General features: G+C 44.9%; 1 protein-coding gene across 1 annotated transcript in view; it reads left to right on the top strand.

Moving 5' to 3' along the window:
* The window catches only part of LOC124595818 (dehydrogenase/reductase SDR family member 11-like), a 57,257-nt gene that overhangs the window by 12,431 nt on the left and 24,930 nt on the right, over positions 1-19,896 (top strand). Inside the window, exons 2-4 of the mRNA XM_047134712.1 lie at positions 10,748-10,910; positions 16,223-16,352; positions 19,739-19,868. Coding sequence (XP_046990668.1) covers positions 10,748-10,910; positions 16,223-16,352; positions 19,739-19,868 — 423 coding nt within the window. The remainder of the gene's footprint in view (positions 1-10,747; positions 10,911-16,222; positions 16,353-19,738; positions 19,869-19,896) is intronic.

Genomic DNA, 19,896 nt, shown 5'->3' on the forward strand with positions numbered 1-19,896 from the left:
GGCTCTGGACCTGATGGGATACCAGTTCGATTTTACACAGAGTACGCGAAGGAACTTGCCCCCCTTCTTGCAGCGGTGTACCGTAGGTCTTTAGAAGAGCGTAACGGTCCAAAGGATTGGAAAAGGGCACAGGTCATCCCCGTTTTCAAGAAGGGACGTCGAACGGATGTGCAGAACTACAGACCTATATCTCTAACGTCGATCAGTTGTAGAATCTTGGAACACGTATTATGTTCGAGTATAATGACTTTTCTGGAGACTAGAAATCTACTCTGTAGGAATCAGCATGGGTTTCGAAAAAGACGATCGTGTGAAACCCAGCTCGGGCTATTCGTCCACGAGACTCAGAGGGCCATAGACACCGGTTCACAGGTAGATGCTGTGTTTCTTGACTTCCGCAAGGCGTTCGATACAGTTCCCCACAGTCGTTTAATGAACAAAGTAAGAGCATATGGACTATCAGACCAATTGTGCGATTGGATTGAGGAGTTCCTAGATAACAGAACGCAGCATGTCATTCTCAATGGAGAGAAGTCTTCCGAAGTAAGAGTGATTTCAGGTGTGCCGCAGGGGAGTGTCATATGACCGTTGCTATTCACAATATATATAAATGACCTGGTGGATGACATCGGAAGTTCACTGAGGCTTTTTGCAGATGATGCTGTGGTGTATCGAGAGGTTGTAACAACGGAAAATTGTACTGAAATGCAGGAGGATCTGCAGCGAATTGACGCATGGTGCAGGGAATGGCAATTGAATCTCAATGTAGACACGTGTAATGTGCTGCGAATACATAGAAAAATAGATCCCTTATCATTTAGCTACAAAATGGCAGGTCAGCAACTGGAAGCAGTTAATTCCATAAATTATCTGGGAGTACGCATTAGGAGTGATTTAAAATGGAATGATCATATAAAGTTGATCGTCGGTAAAGCAGATGCCAGACTGAGATTCATTGGAAGAATCCTAAGGAAATGCAATCCGAAAACAAAGGAAGTAGTTTACAGTACGCTTGTTCGCCCACTGCCTGAATACTGCTCGGCAGTGTGGGATCCGTACCAGATAGGGTTGATAGAAGAGATAGAGAAGATCCAACGGAGAGCAGCGCTCTTCGTTACAGGATCATTTAGTAATCGCGAAAGCGTTACGGAGATGATAGATAAACTCCAGTGGGGGACTCTGCAGGAGAGACGCTCAGTAGCTCGGTACAGGCTTTTGTTAAAGTTTCGAGAACATACCTTCACCGAAGAGTCAAGCAGTATATTGCTCCCTCCTACGTATATCTCGCGAAGAGACCATGAAGATAAGATCAGAGAGATTAGAGCCCACACAGAGGCATACCGACAATCCTTCTTTCCACGAACAATACGAGACTGGAATAGAAGGGAGAACCGATAGAGGCACTCAAGGTACCCTCCGCCACACACCGTCGGGTGGCTTGCGGAGTATGGATGTAGATGTAGATGTAGATTCTCAGACTTTTGGCATTGTTTTATACGGAACATGGGACTGATGACCTCGTAGTTTGGTCCCTTTCCCCCTCTTTTAATCCAGCCAACCAACCAACCACGTCTTCCACATTTTTCTCAATAAGAAACATCGCCTATGTTTATTATATCAACCATCCCGTGTGTTGTGGGAGCACAATAGTTTACATCGTGCTATGTCCAGCCTTCTGTGAGAGCCAATAGATCGAAACATGTTAATGCCGGTTTAGCACCTTACACAGACCTCAAAATTATGGTAGAAAAACAAAAATGTATGGTTATATATACAGTTGCAGCCAAACACTGCATCGATGTGATACAGCAATATGTATCAAACAGCTTATGAAACAACAACAATGCAAGGACCCTATCCCTGTGGCTGATAATCGATATGGTCTTCCTCCAGTACAGGCAACAAAACTTTACACGGGTCTGTGGAAGCGATTTCGATCACTGGTCGCCTGCTCCAGCAGACCAATACATGTTTATTTAATGGGATTATCACATATGGTCGATTTCAGCATACGGACGGTATTTGTTTATCGATATACTGGAAGCGAGAAACGAGGTAAAGTCTTATTGAGTTCTCTACCATGTAATGCTAGCGAAGTTTTTATAGTTTGTAGCTTTACAAGTGACGAGGAGAGAGAGAGTGAGACAGAGTAAAAGACTGTGCAGCCAACTAATACTTGAACACCACGACACTGTCGTATTTCTGGTGTAATAATGACAAGAACATGATGAAGGAGATTAGGACGTGTACAGAGGGATAATTTATAGACGTCATTCGATATCGATGAATTGTGGATATTATGCTTCTGAATTTCCTTGTACGGTCCGTGAATATTCTGCATGGTTGCGAATTTCCTCGTGTACCTTAGTGTACTATTATTACCATCGTGATAGCTCTCTGTCAGCCTGCTGACTAACGGAACAGTGCTGTCGGGCCGTGATAGGATTTAAAGAATTAGCAGAGGTCTATAACTTGGCGAGGGATATCTCTTTCTTGTCGAAATCAGGTAGATTCAAATGCTATATATCAAATACTGGAAGATTCGTGAGAATACGGCAGGTAAGCGATAATTTGGCGAAAGGTGTGTTGAGGGATGACTCGGTACTGTTCATTGTAAGTACTGTTCGCAAACATATTACAACATCTCACATACATCTCGTGATGAGAAAAATTTGGGGCTAATACGAAAGTTTCCACAGAGAGACAATCAGTTGCAGAAGTTCTGCCTTTTGTTTTCTCGATAGATAAGAGAGAACGTTTTTGGGTGAATTTTGTGTGCCTCTAAGTGGATGGACTGACATCTTAATAGGTACACTAAATTTACATTTACATCACAAGCCATCGTACAGTGTACCACTACTAGTAGTTCCCTTTCCTACTCAATTTCCAAATGGAGCGAGGGAAAAAGACTACCTATTTTCCTACCTATGAGCGCTTTCTCGTATCTTATCTTCGTGGTCCTTGTGCGAAAGGTACGCTGGTGACGGTGGAATCCTTCTGCGGTCAGCTTCAAATGCTGGTTTTCAATAGTGTTCCTCGGAAAGAACATCGTCTTCCCTCCAGGGATTTCCATTTGAGTTCTCAAAGCATCAGCCCGCTAATTGGGCGGGACGTAATAGGAACGCTTCTATAGGGCTATATTCTGTGGGAAACCTAGGTCTACAGTCTTATACACGTTTGGGATGTGGCGGTCAGTAGGCAGATATTTTGTTATTGCTCATTGTGTCAGCCTTTCCAGGATGTTTCGAAAACCCATCTCACAACCATTCAGTTTGCAAGAAGGATGACATCAAGCATATTGTTCAACATGCTGGTATTTATCTCAGCGATATTTAAGCACCCAGTCCTTTTGAGAAGGATAGGACAACTTTTGCCAGTCTGAATGTTTAACAGCTGTCTGGCACAGAGAGTGGTGGGTTGTTCGCCTGGTACAGTACAATCCTGATGCGCGGGCGGAGGTTCACGACGCGGTAGCAGCTGTTCACATGCAATCCGATGGCGGAGACGTCGTGGTGCTGGAGACGAGAGTGAAACATCCTACTCCTCGCATATACCGAGCAGTATACCGGAATTCTAAGTGACTTACTTCCACCAGCAAGAAAAGACAACCGTTTTCAGATGTTTGACGACGGTTACCACCCAGTTTGGAATCAGGGGAAGTGACTACCTAACCTGGGGGAAGCTTACAGAGACGTCACGCAAGCATTTGTGATGTTTACCTGCCGAGTGTAATCCGGCTTCATCAAACGTTAATCATCATGCAGAGGGACTCACATGATCAATTTAAAATTCGTAAAAAATATCGTACGATGTATTTCCCATACTTCTGTTGGCTACAGTGCAACTTGTAAAAAGATATAAGTATGCTTCATTCCCAGATGATGTCGCTACAGGTGCCCAGTATATAGGGGTAGGGTGTTACAGGTGCAGTGCGTCTGTGGCCGCCGCCGCTGCCGCCGCCCTGCGTTCTTGTGCCTATCTCCTCACTGACCCCATCTTCGTTCTCTCTCTGTCGCCATTAGACCCCACACTCCACCATGGATAACCCCACCACCACAATCATTTACAACTCCCCTCCTGCAGTACCTCCTTTGGGCTTCCCTGCTCTGCTCCACCTTCCCTCGTCCCAGTCTCTTCCTCCTCCATCTCCTATCTGACCCTGCCCCTACTCCTGCTCTTCATCCTGCATCTGCTCATGCTCCTGCCCCCACTCCCGCCACTTTCACCCATCAGGACGACTTTGCCCCACTCTCCACTCGCCCTGCTATGATGCCACAAGTTCCATGTCACTTTCTGCTCAGCACAGTCGCCACCACAGAGCATCCACCCTCCCTCCAAAGTGCCTCCACCTCACATGAGGGCCCTGCCTCCCTTCAACTCCCACTTCAAACAGTCCTTCACCCCACCTCCCAGGCCACCCCCTTAAAAAAAAACCAAATGCCTGACAGCTGACCTCACCTCCACCCTCTCCTCCAAGAAACCACTGCCCAGACCTCTTCCTTCTGATCTCCCCATGGACACCAACACTCCTCCCACATCCCCAGCCCACACTCTGCATACATTCACCCTTTCCAACCCTGATCCCAATTCCTCAATGCCTGCAAACTCACACTAGAAATCTGCAACTGTATCCCCAGTGCCCTCATTGCTGGGTTTATCCCTCACAGAGACTCCATTCTTATCAAATCCCCTTCTCCCTCTTTCCACACTGACCTATTGAAGAAACTTCCCCATATCACCTTTAGCTCACAGTGTCTCTCACAGCTTTCCTTACCCACTCCTCTCCCCATTGGCCGGCCCCAACCACATGATCCACCAGTCCTCACTGTCATGATACAAAGCTCAGCCCCATGGTTACAGTGGCAGAGGTGTTGGCGGAATTGAACTCCCACCCACTCTGGAAATCAGCATGCATCTATAACAGCTCAGGCCTCACCTTCCTGATGTGCATGTTCACAGAGTCTGCCTCCTCCATAGATCATTTCCTCAGTCAGGGAGCCCTAATTTTTAAATGTCGCCACTCCCTTGAACTCTCCCATTCCCCTCCTCAATCCTACTGCTGCCAATGCTGTCCCCTCTACAATGATCACCTCACCAAAAACTGTAAAAGAAACCCCACCTACACCCACTGTAAAGCCTTCCACTTCCTTAATAATCTAACTTCACTTCTCCTCCTTCCTGCAACATCTGCGACGAATCCCTCCGCATCTACTCCTCCAAATGCAAGGTCAAACCCCCTCCAGCCAACCCTGAGCATGCCATTCCTGTCTGCTCCATCGATAAGCCTATCCACCCAAAAATTCTGTCTGCCCACCAGGACATCCACCCCTCCAACTCCCTCACACCCAACAGCAGACCTCAGCAGACCTCCTTTGCTGCATGCTCTGTCTTACATTTGAACACCTACACCACATACTTGCACAACCAGGCCCACTTCACCTTCACCCATCCCAACACCCTCATTTAAACCTCCCTCCTCCTCCCTCCACTCTCTTCCCCCCTACCCACCCTGGCACATCAACAGTATTGTCTCCTGTAACTAAGCATTCACTTCTTCCCAGCAAGCAAATACCCCTTCATGCATACCATATCCCAGAACCAGGTGGACTCCTTCATCCTTAATGAAACCCTCCTCCAACCTCACCATGTTGTCCTCGCCTCTCCCTATCTCCTTCACTGCACTGACAATCCCCTTCCCCTAGCACAAGGTGGTATCACTGTTGGCCATCTCAAGCATATTCCTGTCCGGCCACAAGTCCTGCCAATGCTCCAACTGAAAACCTCATCCTCAGTGCCTTTTTTCCCTCTTTCACCATCATCTGTGCCACTGTCTATGTCCATCTAGCAGCTCCTCTCCCCAGTGAATCATCTCCTATGCACCTTCTCCGCCTCTGTGGTTGCCACAGACCTCGACATCCACAGCTGCGACCCTGCCACCCTTTGGCGATGCCATCAGATCCTCGCTACCCTTCAAGGTAACCTTATTCTTCTCCCACAGTGCACCCAAAAGTAACTCCACCCCCATGTCATCCTTGCTTCCCCCAACCTCCTTGGTCACAGATGTCCTAGACCCCACTGGTAGTGACCATCTCCCAGCCCTTCTCACCATCTCCTCAGTCCATCACCCACCTCCTGCCCCCTACCCTGCTGCTCCTCTGAAGTCCATCCATGACTACTGCCGAGCCGACTGGGATGCCTACCAGGCATCCATTGCCTCCCAGGTCGAAAGCCACTCACGTTTCAACGTCCCACTGACATCACCCATGCCTTGTCCTTCCTCCAGAAGACCGTCACTGATGCTGCAGAGGCCTATGTTCCTATCAAACTTATCTACCCTCACTGCCCTACTCTTTTTCCACAGGCTGTCCTTCTCCATGAATCCCACAGGCCTTGCCATCCTTCCTCCACACCCACGGCCGGGTTACACTCCTCTGCCACCAGTAATTATGACAACATGTACGTAACCTCTTAACAGCAAAGAAAAGCCAGGACTGGCATCAGATATGTACATGACTCAACACCATCCATCCTGTCAACTCTAAGTATTCGTCTGCCTTCCACCACATTACTGGTAGCCATCCCGTCCCGCATTACCCCCTTCTCCTCGACGACTGCCCCTCCCCTGACAACCTCAATAAGGCTAATTATTTTGCTTCCCACCGCTCTGAGGTCTTCTCCATTCCTGACGATCCCCACTGTGGTTCTGCCTCGTGCAGTGGTTTTAATAGTGCCGTCATTCTGAGGCAGATTTTTAATACTGTGGCCAACTTTTACCTTCTGCTTGTGACTTCGGTGCATTCTAAATCCTATGCACTTCACAGTGTTTTTATCTTTGTGCCCTTTTCATTAACTGTCTCTCTCCATGAGTCTCTGCGTAAGGGTGTATTTTAACCCCCATGGCCTCCCCCCAATATTATGTGTGTTCCCCTTTTTATCGCCTTTTCTATATACATCGTTTCATCTTCTTTCATATCTGTAATGTCCCTCGGCTGAAGAGCAGCAGATTGTGTCGCTGCCGTCCCTCCCGCCCCCCCCCCCCTGCCCCTATGGGACAGCGGAATGAAATCACAATGAAGAAACAAAAAACAGCCTCAGTAAGCACCTGAAGATGACGAGCAGCTATTTCGTTGAAATATTGTGCAGTTTCCATGACATTATCTGACACGACGTGCGTGAATCAATGAAGCAGTTATTATGTCGAGAAACTCTCAGACAGCACACTTACCTAGCTTATTAATAACAGAAGCCAGGAAATCAAAGCAAATGAGCATAATAAAAACAAAAGGGCATATTACTTGCACTTAAATGCAACAAATACCCATGAACTTGACCTACAACATAAAACGCCAGCCCAGCAAAATTTCTGGCCCTTAAAATAGAGTCAGCTTTGCAAGAACAGGAGAACACAAGATACATCAAGAAGACTTTGCCTAAGTAGCTATACAAGCTATAAGGGATAATAATGTAATAGACTAGCTAGGCACCAGTTCAGATGACAATTTACAAATAAAATACAAATGAGAACTGCCAAAAAGAGCTAAAGCTAATATTAATTCCGTCAATTAACTAAACAATACAGAAGGATGCATATACATAGGTTCAGCAAACCCAAACACTAGGCCAACCGACTAGGTACTCCTATAAGACCATCCATTTAGGCACATCTCGACAATAATACAAGAACACAGTCCAAGAACTAATTCACATAAATCTTCAATAACTGAAACACATTTCAGCCAAACACAGTTAGGCCTTGCAACGCATCCACTGACAATAACGAGAAGGAAATCACGGAACCCTCCAACCGTCAGCACTGCTTCAACTTCAGTCATAACCAGCATGCAAGCGTCGGCACAACCTATGCTTTCGTCAAGCACTACCAGCATGACACTCCTCTGGCGCACCGCCACTCAAGAGCGCATACCACAGGTAGCATCCACTTGTGTAGCTTCCATTTGGGAATAGTCAGCTCGACCTGCCCTGGACACCAGACGCATAACCTCCACCCACTCGGAACAGGAACCGATGTCCGAGAATTTGTAATAAGATTCGTTGGCTGCTATCGCAGGCCTTGGTTCAAATGGCTCTGAGCACTATGGGACTTAACATCTGAGGTCATCAGTCCCCTAGAACTTAGAACTACTTAAACCTAACTAACCTAAGGACATCACACACACCCATGCCCGAGGCAGGATTCGAACCTGCGACCGTAGCGGTCGCGCGGTTCCAGACTGAAGCGCCTAGAACCGCTCGGCCACACCGACCGCCTCGCAGGTCTTGATTCGACCACACTGCTGCAGTGTTGGCCAGGTGAATCGCAACCCTTCGCATACTACTCAAACCATATCAGTTGCTCCCTTACTGGCCGTAGCTCTTCACGGACTGCCTCCCTCTCTGCCCAAGGCTTCTCGCAGCCCGAGCGTGGCGAACTCTGGGTGACTGGGTGACAGGCAAACACATCGGAATGGGAGCGAATTTAACATGCCGTAAATCGCGACACAATTGCTTTAAGCGAAAAATCCATTTTGTATATTCCACACGTGTTCTATTTTAAAAAAATAGTTTATCCTCTACTACTACGCCGTGTCACGTACTTTGTTCGAGTGCATATTCTTGTACATTATCCTTATTTTTGTGATTTCATTACACTGTGGCCATCAGTTTATAATTGTTTCTGACGAATTGTCTTTCTGTTCTTGAAAGTGACTTCAATGCATTTTTTTTCATTTTTTACTCTTATAAACTATTGTTTTCATACTGATGGTCAAATCGTACGTGTTGAAGGTGTCGGCGAAAGAAATTACTCTCAGTTAAGTATAGTAAAAGTTAAAATTAGCTTGATAGTATAAGCTGTTGTGTTCTTGAAATGCACTACTTTCTGGTAACAAGTACTTCACTATGTAGTGGTAGGAAGCATTGTCCGCTTCATTTCTTGCTTTGTCTTATGGTACATACGTCTTGTCTATAAGTGTAAACAAACTGTTAAAACAGCATACCTGAAATTGCACTCTTGTTGGTTAACACTTTTTTCAGCCGACCCTTTCAATTACACGATAAGTACAAATGCGTTATCTGACGTGTATCACTACGACGCTAAGCGGGAATCAACGAACAAGTAGGCAGGCCGCTGTCGGGAAGAAATTTCCTATCGTCAAACTATTCTGTCAAAAAAAAAAAAAAAAGCACTGGTGGCGTGTGCTTTTGACCTGCTTGTAATAACTGTCTTTTCATCAGTCATTAGATCTACGAAAAAAGGTTGCAGTATACTGCTCGTGTTCCCCTATCAGAAGTCATGGTTTGGCGGAAAAGAAATGGTTCAATAATTCGCGTTGCACTAATTGCTCACCACGCACAGGTTTGAACGTAATGTAAATGCTCTAGATGTAACTCAATAGGATCTTCAAAATTGTAGCGTTCATTCTACCGTTACTGTTTACAATGTGTTCATGATCTTGCAGAAATCGTGGGATGCTCTTTTAAGACTGTTTGCAGATGATGCACTTGTCTATAAGAAAGAAGCAAGGTCAGAAGACAGTATAATTTGCAGAATTTTCTGCAGAGGGTTGATCAATGGTGCAGTCTCTGGCAGTTGACCCTGAACGTAAATAAATGTAACATATTGCGCATGCATAGGAAAAGAAAGTCACTACTATTGATGAGAAACTGCTGAAAGCAGTATGTGCCGTGAGATATCTAGGACTAATTATCCGGAGCGCCGTTTGGTGGAATGATCGCATAAAATAAATAGCAGGAAAAGCAGATGTCAGAGATTCATTTGAAGAGTCTTACGGAACCGCGCTGCTGCAATGGTCGCAGGTTCGAATCCTGCCTCGGGCATGGATGTGTATGGTGTCCTTAGGTTATTTAGGTTTAAGTAATTCTAAGTCTAGGTGACTGATGAACTCAGATGTTAAGTCCCATAGTGCTTAGAGCCTTTTGAATCATTTGAAGAATCTCAAGAAAATATAACTTATCCGCGAAGGAAGTGCCTTTTAAGGCGCTTCTTCGAGCGATTCTTAAGTAATGTTCATCAATATAGGATCCTCACAAGGTAGGACTGAAGGAGGAGATCCGACGAAGAACGGTGCGTTTCGTCAGGGGATCGTATATTCGGCGCGAGAGAGTTCCCAGGATGCTTAACCAAGCCCTTTGGCAAACAAGAGAGGCGTTGTGGGTCACTGAGAGGTTTACTGATGAAATTTCGAGAAAGCGCGTACCGGGATGAGTCGGAGAACTTATTACCTCCTGCCATATACATCTCGCATTATGACCACGACGAGCAAATTCGAGAAATTAGAACCAATACAGAGGTGTACCGAAAATCATTCTTCCACTCGACATTCGCCTTAGCAGTGTGTGAATTGATCAACGGACACTATGGTTACTTTTTCAGGTCTCTGTTTGAATTCGTGCACAGCTGTGTGTGTAGCAGAGGCCATTGTCACACAAGTATGAAGAGTTAAACGGGACAAAGATTTTCCCGTTCTTCTTACAAAGGCCGCTCCTCTCTCGTTAAAACCGATACGGTACATGGCACACTGCCCGCATAAAGGGCCGAAGAGTCGCAAAGCTGCAGACTGCCTACAGTGGTACTGATTCCCACAAAACGGACCAGCGGCTGCGCCGTACATGAAACAACTTGTCTAACCATCCTGTGTTAGAGCAACATACCAGTGTCGTGTTTCGCATAGCTTTGACATTATTACCTTATGAAGAACATAAAAGCATTCTTTCTGTTTTTGCTTAGGCTCTTGAAGTGAAGGGGTCGCCGGGCAAACTGTACGCTATTCAAGGAGACGTAGGAAAAGAAGAAAGCATCCTCTCAGCTTTCAAGTGGATTAGGGAGAACCTCAATGGAGTCGACATCCTGGTCAACAGCGCTGGAGTCGATCACGAAACTGATTTTGTATGTACGTATGCAAATGTAAAACCTAATATTTCAAATTTGAATGTATTTACGTTGAATTAATTTATAAATGTCAGCCTGCTTAGCGGAGTGGTAAAGTGCTTGCCTCCCATGCAGCGGGGCCCGGGCTAGATTCTTGGACGGATTGGAGATTTTCTCGGCTCGTGGACTGGGTGTTGTGCTGTCCTCATCATCACTTCATCCCCACTACTAGCACGCAGGTTGTCCAGTGTGGCGTCGACTTGCACTTGGCGGCCGAACTTCCGGACTGGACCTCCCAGCCAGCAAAGCATACGCGCATTTCGCTTCTTTTTTTTTCTGTTTATGAATGGCCGGAAATGTGAAGGAATTCATTGTCAACTACAGCAAAAAGTTACAGATATTACAGCATATGTGTGCATTTTAATGTGGACAAAGAAATACTATGAAACACCACAAAACATGGACGCGAATCACACGTGTGTTGGTACTGCGACCAGAATTAACGCTTACTGGTCGGGTCGGGTACAGCCTCAAGGCCTCTCGCCCACACTCGTGTGGCGAATAGCGGGCTAGGTTCTTGAAATGTTGTTCCACAGAAACACGACAAATGTTTAATACAATTTACATGATTCACAGAATTATTTCCTCTACTATGGTGTGTTAAAACTGTGGTGACAATGATATTCAGACATGTATTTAACGTAAATAGGGCTGGCGAGATGAAAATTATGAATAGAAGGGTTGAGCATCCTTAGTAGTTCATGTAACTTCATATTTTTAATCTGTGTTTGCCGCACAGAATATCGTCAAAACAGGAAGATTGCACAGGTATTATTACTCTATAAGAATACTTCATGGGAGCAAACTAATTTATACACCTCAGATATTGTACGCCACGGTTATGCACAATAGACTCTATAAGTGGGGCCTGGTTACTGAAGAGCAAATGCATTTTAGGAAAGGGTATTCAACTCCTTATAATATTTTCATACTGAAAATTGGAAATTTGTGGTAAGTTCTATGGGACCAAACTGCTAAGGTCATCGGTACCTAGGCTTACACACTACTTAATCCAACTTAAACTAAATTACGCTGAGGACAACACACACACCCATGCCCGAGGGAAGACTCGAACCTCCGACAGTGGGAGCCGCGTGAATCGTGGCAAGGCGCCCCAGACCGCACGGGTATCCGGCACGGCTTTTCATTTTGACTTCTTCATGAAATCAATGATGCTGTAACCAAGATAAACAATTTTATACACAGTACAGTCACATTCATGTGACCACCGCCTGTATTCGATGTCAACATGCAATAACCACTCACGGACGGCATGTGGCAGAATTAGCAGCGGAGGGTATATAGTGTCTTTTCGGGGGGTGCAGACAATAGCTCAGCCGCTGTCGTAGTGTGGAAATGGAGCGATTTATCTGACATCCGAAAGTATTTGACCATTGGCTTCCGGGCCAAGGGCGGGAGTATTTCTGAAACGGCTAAGTCTGTAAACTGTTCGAGAGCCGTCTTGGTTAATGTATGTCATGCATGGCAAACTAGTGCTACCAAAAACCGGCGACGGGGCGACTACGGTGCACCACGGGTCATCGATGACAGGGGTGGACGACTGCTGTAGAGGTGTGTACGGGTGATTAGACCTGCAACAGTTGACCCACTGACCACCCAGATGAGTCAAGGCGCTACCAACAGTGTCTCCCCAACGACCGTTTAGCGAGTGTTGCTGCGTGTGGGCGTCCGCAGCAGGTGCTTGGTTCATGCACCCAGGCTGACTGCCGTTCATCTGCGGCAGAGGCTGGAATCTACTCGTCAGCACCACAATCGGACGTCCATTGAGTAGCTTCAGATGGTCTTTTCAGATCCTTTTCTTGCTCTATCGAAAAAGTGGCTGTTGGAGTGAAACGTCTGAAGGCAGACAGTCTGCAACAATCGTTGGAAGAGTCCAGGCCGGAGGAGGGAGCATTATGGTCTGGGGAATACTTTGGTGCCATTCTCTGGGTGCATCGTCATTGTGGAAGGCTCAACAGATCAACACAAGTATGCATCTACTCTTCGGAACCATACCCCCCCTCCCCCCCAAATGCAGTATATTTTTCCTAGGCACTATGGCAGCTACCAGCAGGACAGTACAACGTGTCACACAGCTCGCAGTGTGTCTGCGTCGTTCGAAGAGAGCCAGGATGAGTTTACCATACGCCCCTGGCCCCCAGATTCTCCTGATTTAAATCGAGAATCTGTGGGCCACATCGACCTGTCCGCACTCCGAATCCTCAACCGAAAACCTAGCGCTGGTGTCCATGTCACTGCAGCCGGCACAGCTGCATATCCCTGTCGGTAGCTTCCAGATCATTGACTCTGTTCCTGCCTATCCGCGTTGCAAAAGATGGTTATTCAGGCTTCCGACAGGTGGTCACATTTATATTACGCTGATGTATATTTTATGTAGAAAGACTTTGTAGTGGATTTCGAGGAAAAAAGTATAGAAGTAAAGAGAGCATAGAGGACACCTATTAAATCTGATTTCAGGACCCGAATGGATTTACCAAAACACTCATTTCTATCGGATCTCTATGGAATATGTAAAGAGGACTAAAAACAGTGAGCATAAATCTATATACAGGTGTCTAAAGCTGGTCATGGTTTGAATACGGAAAATCTTTTTCAACAAAATGATAAAATACTGTGTGCTGCCATTATTAACTCTTTTGAAACCTACACGTTGTACGTTTAAGTATTTTTCCTTTATTTACATATCCCCACAATTAACTCTGTATTAATTCGGTCTGTAACAATTTATTTCTGTTTTATACGACATCTATCCGCCGCAAATTCTCCTTCATTAATTTTATTCGGTCATTTCGATTCCCCACATAAATACATTTTTTCTTCAGCCACTCGTACATTTTAATCATGCCATTAACAAGCACTTAACGTTTGACCAACTCGTGTCTTGCAGTGTTGCTTTGCTCGATTCTTTCTCTATTCTGGAATTTTGTTTTCTATGTTATTAGTGCTGCCAAGCATCCTAGTGGATTCTTTTAAGGGGAGACACGAAGTAGACAATAAACATAAAATAAATTCTTCTGTTTCATGAAAATCTAAAAAAATAACGTTACTTACTTGTTTACTAGGTTGGCCACACAAAGCACAGTCAGTCTGTGGCCTCACCAGTCAGCCTCCTCCATCTTCCTCGGTCCAAGTGTTCTTCCCCAACTGTTCCCGTCATCGGTCTGTCGCCTCTGATGTCTTTTTCCATCCCCTGCCCGGTGATCTGGCCGTCTCGACACACTGCGTGCCCATACCACTTCAGTCTCCCCTCTCTAATCACAGCCACAATGCCGAGCGATTTGTACAGCTACTGTAATTCGCTGTTTTTCTTCTCTTTGCAGTCGTCTCCAGCCTTCAATGTCCCGTAAATCTGTCTCAGAGTAGCATTTTCAAACGTCAGGAGTTTTCTTTCTCTCTTTTGTGTTATAGTCCAGGGCAGGTTTTGTTGCTGTCCTGCAGATCCCAATTTTCGTGGATGTTGCTAGAAGCCGGGACTTCAGCAGCTTTCAGAGTGCAAAGCTTGACCTGTTTCATGCTTGAATTCTTACCCTTACTTCCTGGTCTCATTTCTTTCACTGAACACTGCCCCAAGATATTTTTTGCTCTTTCGAAGATGTTACCATCCACATCCAAAAGTCTGTCATCATTCTCTCTACTCCGTGGTCTTATCCATATTCATCTTCAAGCCACCTCTCATCGCCTCTTCCATTAACACTCTTTCAATCTGAACCAGATCGTGCTCATTCTGTCCTATTAAAACTACATTATCCGCATAGATCAGGGTGTTGATCCTTCTCCCCAGTTGCATTCCTGTCTCCATGCTTGTTACCTTTCCCAATGCTAAACAGGATATGGGGAGAGCCAGGCTGCTTGTCGCATTCGAGTCCTCAACTTGAACTGCTCTGACATCTTTCCATTCGCTTTCACTGTGCTTGTTGACTCCTGTACATACGCTTGAGCTAGTTTTATTAGTTTCTTGAGAATCGTCGTCCTTCCCAGTTCTTGCAATATAGCTTGCCTGTGCACACAGTCATACGCTGTTTGGATGCATTATTGAATGAGGTTGGTGAACGGTTGAGTTTCTCTTTCTAAATCCTGTTTGTTGGAATATAAGTACCTACTTAGTTTACGGTGTTAGCCACTTCAGCAAAAACATTCTCAGGATTTTAAAAGCTTTGCGCAATAAGGTAATTCCTCCACAGTTACTGCATCTCACTATATCTCCTTTTCTAAGTGTTGGGTAGATGAAATACTGCTTCCATTCTGCCGGGATCTCTTCTCTCTTCCAAATTAAACAGATTAAGTGATGCACTCTCTCTCATAGGATATCTCTTCCGTCTTTCAGCATCTCTGCAGGTATTCTGTCTTTGAGACCACCTTAGTATTTGTATGTACTATTTTTTGGGAGTAAACATTATATTTTTGGCTTTATCGTCTTTTTGTTTGTGATCTACACTGTCACTATGCCACGCATTACGCTGACTCATTTCGCCTGACGTATTTGCTAAACTATGTGCAATGCTGTGGTTGGTTGGTTGTTTGGGGGGAAGAGACCAAACAGCTAGGTCATCGGTCTCATTGGATAGGGAAGGATGGGGAAGGAAGTCGGCCGTGCCCTTTCAGAGGAACCATCCCGGCATTTGCCTGCAGCGATTTAGGGAAATCACGGAAAACCTAAATCAGGATGGCCGGACGCGGGATTGAACCGTCGTCCTTCCGAATGCGAGTGCAATGCTGTGGATTTCGTTGTTTTGTAGCGGACAGCCTCATCTAGACAGTGGTTTGGTCTCACCTGGTCACGAATTATGTTTAATCATTTGGTTGGGTGTATTTTCGATACTATTTATAAGGCTACAGATTTCGCTGCATTTTATCAAATAGCGTGCTTTGGATAATGTTTTGTTCTTGATAGTCTTTGTTTAATTGGCACGGCGTCCGCCGTAAAGAATACTGTTTTTAGTGTTTTTGGTAGTGCAACAAGCGGACGTGGTGTGTGTTTCCTAGAGGAAAGCCGGAGGATTATTTAAGAAGCATGCAAATGACGGTAACAACAGGTTTTACCGAAAAATGTGTATTTGATACTCAGAAACACGTGGTTGAATGTCACTCTGGAAACTGAAAGTCATAACTGTGGCAAGATATCTGTGAAGTTTGGGATATATTTTTTCAGCCCACTTCTTTCTCTGAAATTGTTGCGTGAAAACTGTTGTTTAAGTTACGTAACCATATTTAGAAAACTACCTGCCTGATGCTCAATTGTCTTGACTTGTTCAGCCGGTGAAACAGAACACTGGAGACAGATGTTTGAGGTGAACGAGCTTGGCCTGGCCATCTGCAGCAGGGAGGCGGTCCAGGACATGATGAGGAGGGGCGTCGACGACGGCTTCATCATCCACATCAGCAGGTAGGAGCCAGCGCTTACGTGACGACGCTCGTAACACACACACACACACACACACACACACACACACACACACACACACGTACAAACTTCTGTGTATAATGCGGTAAGTAGGTACGGCAGTAGTGACTGTTGTGGGACTGACTCTAATAGTGATTCATCTGTCACTCGATCAGTCGTTTACCTCGCTGTTGACATTTAGCTATGTATTGTTTCTCTTCTTTTAATGACAGCCAACGTGGACACTTACGTTCCCAAAATTCTTGGTAGGCACAAATCAAATGTTCACTGACATAAAGAGTTCGCAACCTCGATAATGATTGGAAACATTGCTACACTCTTAGTTCTCATATGACGTCTCACTCAGTACGTGGCATTGCACATTCGGACATACAGTATGGTAGTCAATTATACGGTTTGATATTTCACACAAAATGACCTCTATTTTAGTCCCACGTGGTTCGAACTTCAGGCTTCTTACAGGGATGCAAGAACAGATCTAAATCTACAAAATATGTCGTCTCTTGATACAGAGCATGAAAAAATTTATTAATGTGTCAACACAAGTCCGAAGACTCCTTGCCCACACTCATCGACTCACCCACACTGTTGTGGAATTTCATTGAAAATGACATCCCTGTCAAATGCTTGAAGTTGTAGCTACTCGGCAGTGAAATCTGAAACAAGTAAGTCTAACAAATATAAATACAGTTGAGTGGAAAAAAGAGAAAGAAAAACAGCGGAAAATTGAAAAATGCTTCTGGTTTTTTAAAACTTAGCCTTTTGCAAAACACATTTTTTTTTCTTTTTTGTTCTTTAAACAAAGATGTTTTGACACCTATGTGTTACCTCGCTTTTTTCTGTAAAATATTATTAGCGCTTTTGGTTAGTTTTGTACTTCAGATCTAAAAACTATAGCATGTGCATTTTCATTTTCTTGTGATAGCTCATTTGAACTGTTTTAAGTGTACAATAAGGATTGCACAGGTCACCCTGCTTTTATGAGTTTTATGGCTAGACAGCTTGCCATCTTCAAGGCAGTCATAGGAATATCCTTCTTTGAAGAATATTGATTTATTTTTGGACACTGTTTCCGAGAGTAACAGTAGTAGATATATCGTTCTAATGCTATCCGTCACACATCAAGGTGCACAATACGACGGAAAACGTAGCTATAAAAACATTACGCGGCAAAACACATTTATATGTCCTTGAATCTTTTTTAAATGTCGTTAGTCGATCTGACTCAGACTAGTTTTTAAAATTTTTTTATATCGCTGTTGATTAATGTCTGAGCTATTCTCAGTGGGAGTGGGAATTTTCCATCCTATTGTGGAAACGCTAGTGACAACATGTGTACTCAATTACTTTGGAACCAGGGAAGACCACTGACATCGACAATTTTATTCCATAATTATCTTCAACATCTGCTGAATGATGCCAACACAAACAAAAAGCATCAAAATATCTATCGATAGATGTATGATTCTGAACACAAGCGTTTGATCCACGGTCAGATAATGTTACAGTCGTCTAAAATTGTTAACTGATGCAATTAATTATTATTATTATTATTAACACATGATCGCTAAAAATTGACCTGGGGAACAGCGTTTTACGACGCTTCTCGACAATAAGTTCGTATGAGAACGATCTAGTAGACGTAGGGTATATACGCGTGCTGCAGAGCAAGTCATAGGAAAGTGTACGTAACTATTTCATGAAATCGTGCAGTTTGTCGAAATGATAAATTTAGTCGTAATGACGGCTCCTCAATTCAAATCTGTTTCATGGATTTTTTGTGGTAAGTTCCTATTGGACCAAACTGCCGAAGTTATCGATCCCTAGGCTTACACTCTACTTAATCTAACTTAAACGAACTTACGCTAAGGACAACACACACACACGCCCATCCCCGACAGAGGACTCGAACCTCCGACACGGGGAGCTGCGCGTACCGTGACAAGGCCCCCTAGACCGCGCCGCTACCCCACGTGGCTTCATGCATTTATTCCACGTTTTCAGGAAATAAAAACACTCTAACTTGCTAAGAAACAACCGCCAGTTACTGCGGAAAAACCGACCAGTGCCAGTAAAATGAAATGTGGACGTGTTAACTTCAGCGAAGCATGTGCACGAACGCTCTGTACGCATTCGATAGTTCGTGCAGTACGGTGTTTGACGAGGTTTTTGTGGCACGGATTAGTGAGACATCCTGTGTGGTACAGCAAGACATCATTTGAGAACTTGAGGTGCAATTCGACGGCTCGGAGAGGGTGAAAGTTTCACTGCTGTGGACACAGTAATGGGTGCGTCCCGAAGTGTCATCTTGCGATTACACAGCTGGCCAAGTAAGAGAAGGACTTACGTAATAAGGGTTCCGTGCAAACTTAATTACGTATATAGGCATTTGATTTATTCCGGGAATCGAGAGTCTCTACTATTTTTGTCTGTTATCAACATTGGTACCAGTGAGACATCGATCTCAGGGATTTTAAGATTTCCGAGAACGAATATCAACAATATAAATGTGACATAAAGTCTTGTAGGAGGCAGGCGAACATTATTGTAACAATCAGGAGTTCTCCATTCAGCCTGACTGGGTCGCGAAAGTCAAACATAGGGCAGCTGGCCGATGTGGCCGAGCGGTTCTAGGCGCTTCAGTCCGGAACCGCGCGACCGCTACGGTCACAGATTCGAATCCTGCCTCGGGCATGGATGTGTGTGATGTCCTTACGTTCGTTAGGTTTAAGTAGTTCTAAGTTCTAGGGTACTGATGACCTCAGATGTTAAGTCCCATAGTCCTCAGGGCCATTTGAACCATTTGAAACATAGGACAAGGATGCCTTTATTTGTCATATGGCGCGTTTCGGAGTTTCTTCATCATCACATATCCAGGAGCAATTACTGCACATAGATATGGCGTTTCAAGTTGTACGTGAAACAAACATTCGCAGTCTCCCAACTGACTTATCCAATTCATACAAATACTCTCGCGTAACAATTTGTGGTGACATGGAAAGGAATGATCACATAGGCTCAGTCATAGGCAAAGCAGATGACAGACTTCGGTTTCTTGGCAGGAAGATGAAAACTGAACTGTCAGGCACATGAAGACAGACACAAACTATCCCAGTAAATCCTATCAACAAAATTTCAGGATCAGTGTTGAGGAATCTAGGAAAATTCTAGCGCCACCGACGTATCGTTCTATAAGGGAATGGGAAGACAAGGGTCGACTAATTACAGCTCACTTAGAGGCAGTTTAGTAGTCTGTCTTGCCGCCCTCCTTTGGTCTGGCACTAACTTCACAGTATTTTGCAGAATGGGAACTTGTTTCGGAGCAACCTGCGTTCTGACGACGCTGTATGGGCGACTTTCTTTTCCAGTATAGCGGCGCACATCCCGGTGTTCATTGATGGCTTCGGGATGCACTCAGTCAACAAAACAGCTGTGAGGGTCATGGCTGAAGGACTCAGGAAGGACCTCGTCGCCAAAAAGAGCAAGATTCGTGTTGGGGTAAGAAAACATTTCTCCTCATGTCAGT

This window comes from Schistocerca americana, chromosome 2 (assembly GCF_021461395.2).
Source record: "Schistocerca americana isolate TAMUIC-IGC-003095 chromosome 2, iqSchAmer2.1, whole genome shotgun sequence".
NCBI lineage: Eukaryota > Metazoa > Arthropoda > Insecta > Orthoptera > Acrididae > Schistocerca > Schistocerca americana.